Source organism: Dermacentor albipictus, unplaced genomic scaffold (genome assembly GCF_038994185.2).
Source record: "Dermacentor albipictus isolate Rhodes 1998 colony unplaced genomic scaffold, USDA_Dalb.pri_finalv2 scaffold_40, whole genome shotgun sequence".
NCBI lineage: Eukaryota > Metazoa > Arthropoda > Arachnida > Ixodida > Ixodidae > Dermacentor > Dermacentor albipictus.
In genome coordinates this window covers 943,834-953,638 of record NW_027225594.1, presented here as the reverse complement: position 1 = coordinate 953,638, position 9,805 = coordinate 943,834, and the positions used below count along the sequence as shown (strand labels likewise).

The following is a 9,805-nucleotide window of genomic DNA, read 5'->3' as shown; positions in this document are numbered from 1 at the left end:
CCATCTAGGGGAAAAATTATAAGCTTAAAACTAAAGAATCTTGTAATACAGAACAGTAAAACTTTTTTTCTACTTGTCCATTAATGACGCACTCAGCTACTAATTTCTCATATTGGCATGGATGTTTGAACAACTTGAAAGATGTATGTCTCAATTTAACGTGCGTTGCGACTGTGATCGTTCTCGTTGCTCTCATCCCGTCTCGCACACTCGAGTTCTCGCGTTGCTATCGTTGCTATCGCGCAGTGTGTGGCGGCATTTTTCAGTGAGTACCGACACACGTGCCTTGCCATACCGGCTGAACGATGGCTGAAGATATTGTGTGCCTCGCGATTCTGGAGTCGGGAGAACGTAAGAAGATGATCTTACGAACTGGCAACTACGATGAAGTTGTTGCAGCTTTGTCTGCAATAACTAGCGTTACAGACAGCACCTTGGTAAGTGCCGTGTAAACTTTTTAATGCTTGCAAAGATTTCGACTCTTTCCAAGGAGTATTACAAAAAAACAAAAACGATATATTTGAAGTACCTATGAAGGAACGAGACAGCGTTGTGTGGTTGGTGTCGTGCTTGAACAGTGCAGTAAGCTGTTTTTGTTCGCCGTCAAGCCTTGGGTTCTGTCTAGGGGTGCTCACGCGTTCTTAAAAAAAAAAAAATGTTTCTAATAATGTAATCCGAGTACAGTCATGTGTGTTCCGTTAGCACTGGCGTCGTGGGAAAACGCTTTTTTTGTATTAGTCTTACTGCAACTAGGGCTATGCGAGGTCTTTGTGTTTGTGACCACCGTGCAGATTATTTATGTTCATTCTGTTTGTAATCGGTTTTAGATCCAGATTTACGATGAAATCCTCGAAGATTTCATCGACATGGAAAAAGATGCCCTTGTTCAGCACAAGGGCAAATTGAAGGTGGCGAGAAAGCTGGTGCTGCAATCGGACGACGTGAGTAATTTGTCTGGCACTTCTGTGTGTGGAAAAGTAAAACCGATTCTCTCCCGCTTCCGAAGAAAACCCACCGCTAAAGTAGACAGTCGCATTAAAAGATACGAATAGATTCTATCATTATTTTTTGTTTATTTAGCAGCTTACCAGACCAGGTGCATAGCAAATGCAGGGCTCATATACAGCATGCTCCTAAAAGTAGAGCTGATGTAGATTGGCAGCACACAATATAAGAAGAATAATTCGTCTGAGCACATATCCTGCTACTCTCACACTTAACCTGAACATGCATGCGTCAGGATTCACAGTGGCTCGCTTCCACAACATGGTTGGGCTTGAGGAACAAAATCTAACGGGCTGCTTCTTTCAGCCTTCCCTCGCTTAGAACTTATGATTTCTTCTTCAAGGTGAACCAAAAAGCAATGTATATATGTTCACGCTAAGTGTGACCATGCCAGCACATGCTCCCAAGTGTGCACATAACTTTTGGACACAGATAAACAGAGCTGCAACTCATACAGGTGTTACCGTTTTATCGGCGTGAACATTAGGAAACAATTGGTATTTATATTATGTGTGGCGAGTAAACTGAATCCCATTTCCCCCACTGTTATAGTGAAAAGTTTCTGCTTAAGTGAAATTATAGCCATGTATTCTATAAGCATGCCTCTTGGTCCTGCAGAGTGCAAGACCTGCTGTGGCGAGTATAGATGCGGGTGCCAGCCCACGCAGTGACAGCAGCACTCCCAGGTAAAAATGCCCGTGTCATGATTAAATACCAAGCCTATGTAGCTTATTACTGTTTGTTGTGATTTTTAATGCTGCAAATTAATATATATACTTTTCTTTTGTGCCAGCACCTCGGGACTGGAGACAGTGGCAGAGGCTGTGCCACTGCAGAATAAGAACGATTATCTTTACTTCATTCTGCCCTCATTTGCCCCATATGAGGAAATATTGGAGCGGAAAGTGCCCATAAACGGCCGAGTTAGGAGAGCAGTCATTGACAGGCTCTTTCAAGCCTGTGTGAAGATAGTGTGGTAAGCAGTGCTTTTATGTGGATTCTGTCATTATTGCATGCATATTTTAGTTGGCGTCATTGCTGAATGTAGCATTGGTGTGAGCTTCAAATTTTTTAGTGCCATTTAGTGAGTTCATGGTACATTTATGTATGATGCATACCGTACCGTGAGTGCATGTGTCTTGCCTATTATGATGCGAAAATTTTACTTATGGTGGCATCACAATTTTATCCTTGGTGTCAATTTAAAGGCACCCTCATCATGTCCCCATTTCAAATTTTGTTTCTTCACAGGGAGTTGTAAAACATCCAGGGAGCATTTTAACAAAATAACTTTAATATCATTATTGAACAAAATAGGAGTAATTCAGCATCCTGTTACCATGCCACCAGGGGGTGAACATCAGTGTTAAGGCAGACACTGCCTTAATACTGCCTCTCCTTCTGCCTGACTAGCATCCACGGGCAGTGTTTCTTTCCTGGCTCCTCCGATACCGGAGCAGAGGGACCCTGTCATGTTCATGCTTTGAGCACTGCTGCCTGTTCTTTAAAGTAAAGCTTTTATTGCCTCTTCCTCCGAATTTTCCGCTGCTGATGCTGCTGTTGCAGCCTTGCATGCTGCGTCAGAGGGTGGTTCGAAGCATGTACATTGCCACAAGGTGTCACGAGCCAGCACTAAGAAGTTACGACTGGGACACGCTCTGCAGGATGCGGGTGCTGAAAGAAAGGAAGTAGAGACTGGGGATGGGGGTATTCATGCCATACTGTAGTGCAGTCTGAGCAGTCTGCACATCCTCAAGTGTCATTACGTGACAAACTTGGTGGAGGTACTGGGTATCTGTCCCACTAACTCTTGCCATGACATGAGCGTGGCAGAAAGGAAAGGTTGATGTGAGAAACTCGTTTGGGACTTGTCATCGTGTGGCAGCATTTCCCTCTGCAGCTGCCTGAGCGTCGTCGCAATACCTTCTAGATTGCTGTAATTATCCATCACCCCCCCCCGCAAAAGCATTACAGAAACTGCATATTCACCGTAAAGTTCACCAATGATCATCAATCGATGCAAATAGCATAGAAAGCTTTGGTTACATCAATTCCCACAGTGTGTGGGATGTGCATAATTATTTTACTTCTCTTCGTCGTTGCGTGGCACAATTACAGTTCAGTGCACCTTCCACATTGGATTATTAACCAAAGTCTTGTGTCATGATGAGTGGTGTAGCTAGTAATGCGTTTTACGAACAGGCATTTGTATGTGCGACTTTGTCTCTCCGGCTGGGAGCAGAGCGTTTTGAGAGGGAGTGTGCGCAGCGTTTGGTCTAAATTTTTGCCCTTTTCGACTGTAATGCTTTGCAGACACACGTGAGCACGATTTATTAGCTGTGCTTGTTCATTTAAAATGGCAGCATGTTCAGGGGCCGCTTAAATAAAGAATTGATGCCCTTTGGTAAATTGTGCATTTTGGTATGTGTTTCAAGGCTTCCATTTCAATTCGTGCATAAGCAAAGCTTGTTATCTCAGCTTTTGCGATGATGTGTTTACTATTTAACTTCCAGTTATGTTATCTGTACTATCTATAGACCTGTTTCATTCGTATTAGAGGGTAACAGTTATTCATTGAAGGCTCTGCGGATATCTTTTTGAATACAGTAGAGAACTTTTATGCACTTTTTGATAATATATTGGACGCATTATTATCTTGGTAATGCCATGACTATTCATTTATTCCCGTATAGGCTGCCCAGTAAGCTTCTTTACCGGACTGCAGTAGAGAGGCTACTGACAAGGTATCCTCACTTGAAGGATGACATTGAGGACCAGAGCGGAATGGTGATTTGTCTTTATCTTTCTGTGTAATACTTAGTGCTCTTCATTTTATGTTGTACATAATGTAGGTCTGTTTGTTTTCATAGTATAGCTATAATGTGCCAGTAGTGAATGATGGGTTTTATAATTATCTGCACTCCTAAAATTGCTACCTTCAATTTACTGCGACTTTGGAAGGTTACTATTGGAATGTTACTAGAAAAAATGGCGTGGGAGGTTTAACAACAGTGTCTAATGCTGTGTCATGCCCGCTTAGAAGGTCAAGCTTGCAGTTCAGCTACCTGAGGTAGTTGTGCTGTTTCATGACAACATATCTACCCACAAACTTCACAAGAAATTTTGTATTAGAATCTTGAGAGATCCTCGTTGTGGTCCTGACCTAACATCATCATTATTGCTTCTTTAAGGCCATGAAGTCTTGTAAAAGAAAAAGCTTTGCCTCTGACGAAGAGACAACAATAACAGTGCATCATCCATAACTCACTGCTCAGCCAAAAAGTTTTTAGTAAATATGGAAGTTCGTTAAAAAATACAGAACTAGACTACCCCATGGTAATTTAAACCGTTGAGCAGGTAATGTTTTCCTGAAAGTTAATCAGAAATTAAAATGACTTCTGGAGTACGAATGTGGATTTTTCAATTGCCCTGCTATCATGTCTTTAAAGGGATGCTAGAGAGAAAAATTATTTGTTTCCTATTAGTAAATTGGCCTTCTACGCTACTAAAAGTGTCTTTTTTACTGCTGAAAGCAGTTTGGTAACCCATAAAAGGTGGGGGAAAAATGGCTTTTGAGTTCCTACAAACCAGATGCCGCAGTGTCATGGATTTGGTAGCATCTGCTAGGTCCTAGTTAATTCTTTGTTATTAAAAATGGATTACATTGTGTCTTATTGGAGCCAAAGATTGAACATGGCACTTTTTGAGAACTTCCACTGTCTCACCAATGTACCAGCGGAAGGATTTCGCTGCAAAATATAATGAAACTGTGACCTTAATTTTCTTGTAATAATAAACCTATTGTCACAGAATGAATGAAACTACAGCTTTCATGAATACTTTGTCAGTATAAACTAACAGTGTTTGTTTTTAATGTCCCCCTAGTGATCTAGCTGGTAATGCTCATAGCTTTAATGAAATCTTCAGCAGTGAAAAGAGACTGCTTTCTAATAATTTACTCATGAAGAATACTCAGTCCGAAATGTCCAATACTGATACTAAAAATAACAGTGCCATTACTGATCACAGAGAGTGACATAAACTTTAAGTATAAACCCCATGCAAGCGATCTTGCACGCGACAGCGACAAGCGACGCGATGGAGATGGCTGTCGCGTTCGCTCGTCGCCCAGAAGTCAAGCTCCAAGCGAGCGACCGCTTCGCGCGATGGCTTTCCAGTGTTGCCGGTATGAGGGCAGCAATATAGGCGCCGAAACTAGCGTGACGCATGCTTTATTAACTTAAGTTGATGTATTTTACTGTAAAAAGCAGCATAAAATATTTCTGAAAGTCTTGCAATAGGTTCTTATCCTTGCATGTATAAAAATTCAATCGTTTGCTCGTTCCGTGCGACAGTCAGAAGTACTGGAGTTATGTACATCCAGTTCCGGCTTTGCGCTATTGGCTAGTCGCGCATAGCACTTCCGGGCGACGAGCGACGAATTCTAGATTTGCAAAACCGAGCGATCGCGCGACAAGACCGAGCGATCTGTTCAAGCGACGGCCCCATCCGTCGCGCGAACCCATCGCTCGTCGCTGTCGCGCACAAAATCGCGCCAATGGGGTTTAGCCTTTAGACTGCGGACCATGTCAAATTTTTTGCCCCTTTTGGCCACACAAAGTGAGTTCGCAAAATTGTGTTGTGTGTGCTCGGTTTCCTCGTTTTTCGGAGAAACATCTGAAATGGTAGCTTTGTTAGGACTACTGCATTGTCTGCATGATGCTGATTCACCCTTAGAGCAGCATGGACATGTGATGTCATTCTTTGAAACATGGTAATGTTCCTTTCAAAGCTTGCTTGCAAAAGTAGTTGCCTGGCCATAGAAACCAGATCCGATAAGAATCATGAATGATTAAAGAAGCATGAACTGGACACAGACGTGAAAAAGGGCATGCAATACTTTCAACATTTTATTCTTGCGGTCCTGTTACTACTCTATGCGCTGCCAACCTCAGTGTAATCTGAGCATATCAGTGTGCAATACAAAAAAAATGCAAACACTTGACATACAAAATTTAAGTATTCCATGTTGGCAGTCTCGGGAAGTATTTCACCAAGTTTTTCAGTTCCATGCTTCAGTAATCTCCTTAGTAAATCTGATTCTTGCTTCAACCAAGAATTATGCAGCTATCAAAGAGATGACAACCACATCTCTTGCAGTGCATTGCAAGAAAGATCATTGAGGTAACGGTAGGTTGGCCCAACGTAAATGCAGCTACATGATGGGGCATCAGCATGGCTGTTTTTCTTTCTGAACCTTGGTGAAGCTATGTGCAAATGGAAAGCATTAGCAGTGCATTTCTGTCCTTCCATTTTGAGATAACTGCTTAGGACACAGCTTTAAGACAAGGGCCTCCCACCCCCTTCATTTGATGCAAGGAATATTTTGGTCCACTGAACAGAAGCAACTTTACACATTTTAATGCACACTACACGACACTTTGTGGTTGTCTTCCTTGACGTTGTATGCCCAATTGTTTCAAGTCATAGTGACATCTGGCAGCATTGAATAATTTTCCTTTTATTGTAGAAGCAAATTGCCTTTTCTTCATGCCTACCTACAAGTAGTAATAGCAGGTCATTGTAGCGCCCTTTTAGGTAAAGTTGATGGATGTGTGTCTGCCACGTAGCCATTCAGTTTGTTCCCTTTTGGCACTTGTGATATTAAACTGGCTTTTGTCTTCTCATTAAAAATCATTTACAGGAGTCGTGGGTGCTGGGGCTTCGGTCGAAATTCAAGAACATGCGCAAAAAGACGGAACATCCTTCCGAGGAGATGGAGACAATCAAGCGCAAAGCTCACCACACAGGCACAAAGGTGCCCCCGTCCAGTGGAGCCAACAAGAAGTTGTGCCGTCTGTTTGTAAGTTGTATTTAAAATATTTCTTTTGTTTAGCATTTCATGCAGCTTTCTTTAGGAAGGCACTTATAATCATGTGTATTTTGTCAGTTATTTTATGTGGTTTATGGCTGTAGAAAAGCATAAGAAAATTCTCGTTAGTTCTTTGCGTAGGCTAATTTGTGTGGATACTGCAAGATAAGCAAGTACAAATGTTCAAAGGCAGCCCCGTCTGTACTTTTTGGCTCATATCTTCATGGTCAAATGGCATAGCAAGTGCCCAGCCATTGCTTTTGAGTAGGCAAAGGCTCTTCCTAATGCATAACCAATTAAGGACACACAGAGACCCTTCCCTCGACCTGCATTCTGACTATCCGAACGCCTTCTCCCCAGCTTTATTCTATTTCAACGTGACAGCGTTAAGGAGCAAGTGTCGGAGAAAACCCAGTGTCGGCGTTGGATGTCGTTTAGGCAAAAATATTTTCAAACCTCCCATACCCAGGCCCTCCATGTGGCGCAAGGAACTTACTGAACTGTATTTCTCAAGCTAAAATAAGTAGAAAAATCCTAAAGGACACAACCTACAGATATGATAGCTCTCGGATTGCAATTTGAATATACAGTGAAACCTTGTTAAACCATAGTGCCGGAGCTTTGCAGGACTGGCCACTTAAAGTGCCCCCGACAAGTGTTTTGGCGCTGTACCAAGATCGTTATCAGTGCCATGACAAGCTGAGTCTCGCTGAGGTGAAACTACCTTGCCTCTGTAAGAGATCACGTCATCTTTGAGCTTGCTTGATTTGGAGTACCATATTTACTCGGTTCTAATGCTCACTCAAATGTAAGGCACACCTGTTTGCTGTGACCAAAAAAAAAAAAATTATACAGTACCCCCGCACCCCATTCTTTCATACAGAGAAAGTTCTTTCAGAACTTTCTCTCATTTGGTAAAACAAACATTTACTTCCAATGCATTAAACTTGTGATAAATAAAAAAAGGTTGCAGCTTCATCCGAAAGGCGAAGCATCTATAGCTAATTAGTAGACACCTATATGAAAAGTAAGGATAGTAGTTTTATCGGCTGTATGAACTTTTGAACATTTGCTTACTAACTGAATTAACAAGCATGGTTTTATGTGCGTACATACACAAACATGAACACGTCTCACTCAATTACTGCGTAAACTTCATCAAAATGCTGGAGTGCAGAAGTGCGGTAGTAGGAGTGAGGAAATTTACCTTTGTGCGGCTTCTGACTTCAGCGTGAACTAAGCAACAAAGACAGAGCGTGGTGCACCTAGATGCATAGACTGTTTCCATCGCATATTGCTTTTAAAATAGGGGCCACACGGCTGCACTATATGCAGTAGCTGCTAGAGTAGAACACCTCCTGTTTGCGCAAGCCAGTCCCGCACGCAAGTTTCGGGAACTCCAAACGGCCGTGATGCAGCCTGATTTCTGTCTCCACACACATGATCACTTTCCTTTTAAGTATGGCATCGTGATGAACTCGGCGTGTTTTCACAGTCGGCACTTCCATTCTCATACAGAGAAAAATGCAGAAAACGGGAAGGCAGACGGTGGACTAAGCACACATACTAAGCACATGAAGTAAGCTACGCGAGCTAGGCTCTATGCGCGTATGAGGCTACCATTTTGAAATGCCGATGGCATTATGGTAATGCAGATTTATGGTCGTAGTCGATCCTGACACATTTGCGGTTTTCAGACTTGTTTTATCGGAAAAAAAGAACGCATTAGGTTAGAGTAAATACGGTACCTTCATAGTAAGGTTCGTTACAGTGCAACTCGAGACAAGGACAAAAGAAGGTATAAAATGACGACACGGCGCTGACTCTCAACTGATATTTTATTGAAGATATGTCTAACATAACGTAGGTGCCAGTTGATAACCATTACATGCACGAGATACAGAGATGCATTGGGGCAACTGTCACAAACTGACGCATAATCAAAATTGACATAGGTAATGCAGCTCCTTGTCATGAAGATAGACAGTTCGCTGATGCGTGTTTTGACCTAATCTTTATATTGTAAGCCTTGGTGATTTCCTTTGTCAATTGGCTCATGTGTTTAAAAATCAATTTTTTTTTTAATTCGGGGCGACAACTGCACGACTTGCAATGCTCCGGGAGATGAAGTGGCGCAACCCTTTCAAGAGATAGCTCATGCTCTCTAAGTCCAACATTCACCCATCGCTTCGTTTGACCCACATACTCTACCACAAGATAATGGAATGGCATAACCAACCTGCTTAGCACAAGTGATGTACCTGTTCACATGTTTGACAGGGCATTTTCCCTTCACTTGCTTATCCTTCAGCTAATTATCAACTAACGGGCATATGCGACCTATTTTATATTTCGTAGAACAACGAACATCATTGCTGTACCTTGAACCAACGTTGAACCAGCCCATATGCTAACTTTTGTACGTACGGTACTACTGCGTTTTTTCTTTTTTCTTCTAATTTAATTTTAATACCTTGGTCATTTATGCTCTTGACGCCGCAAACCATACTTTCGCTCACAGATTAAACAATCACTTCGAGGTAACCAGCGTCCAGTAAACAATTTACCTGATCAAAAAAGGCAGCCTTCGACATATGAAAACACGACTTCTTTAATGCAGCATTTAGAATAGTCTTTGCTATAGCACGCTTCACTACTTTAGAATGACCAGATTTGTAGTTCAAAATGGGCTTAGCCAACCTGGGATTATATTTCCAGCACATGTGATTTTTACCAAAGATTAATCTCGGGTCTAGAAACTGCAGTTGATGGTCCTTTGGTACTTCGATAGTAAAATCAAGGCCCATACTGTGCTGCCTTAACAATGGTAAAATTTCATCAACACCCTCGGCCTGAATGTCACTGGTAAAAAATATAATGAAATCATCAACATAGCGAAAAACCCTATTTGAAAGCTTAGCAAGGTGG

The 9,805-nt window shown here is 42.0% G+C and overlaps 1 protein-coding gene across 1 annotated transcript; it reads left to right on the top strand.

Annotated features, from left to right (window-relative positions):
- Positions 1-305: 305 nt before the first annotated feature.
- On the top strand, positions 306-9,203 carry LOC139052859 (uncharacterized). Its single transcript, XM_070530007.1, has 7 exons — positions 306-437; positions 828-941; positions 1,624-1,691; positions 1,799-1,981; positions 3,699-3,792; positions 6,710-6,868; positions 9,189-9,203. Exons 1-7 carry the CDS (start codon positions 306-308, stop codon positions 9,201-9,203), a joined length of 765 nt encoding a protein of 254 aa, XP_070386108.1.
- Positions 9,204-9,805: the final 602 nt, after the last annotated feature.

Excerpts from the sequence above, each read along its gene's own strand:
- LOC139052859 (XM_070530007.1), top strand. The coding sequence starts at position 306 with ATGGCTGAAGATATTGTGTGCCTCGCGATTCTGGAGTCGGGAGAACGT. Across the intron at positions 942-1,623 it reads TGGTGCTGCAATCGGACGAC|AGTGCAAGACCTGCTGTGGC; the intron begins GTGAGTAATTTG and ends TTGGTCCTGCAG. Across the intron at positions 3,793-6,709 it reads TTGAGGACCAGAGCGGAATG|GAGTCGTGGGTGCTGGGGCT; the intron begins GTGATTTGTCTT and ends AATCATTTACAG.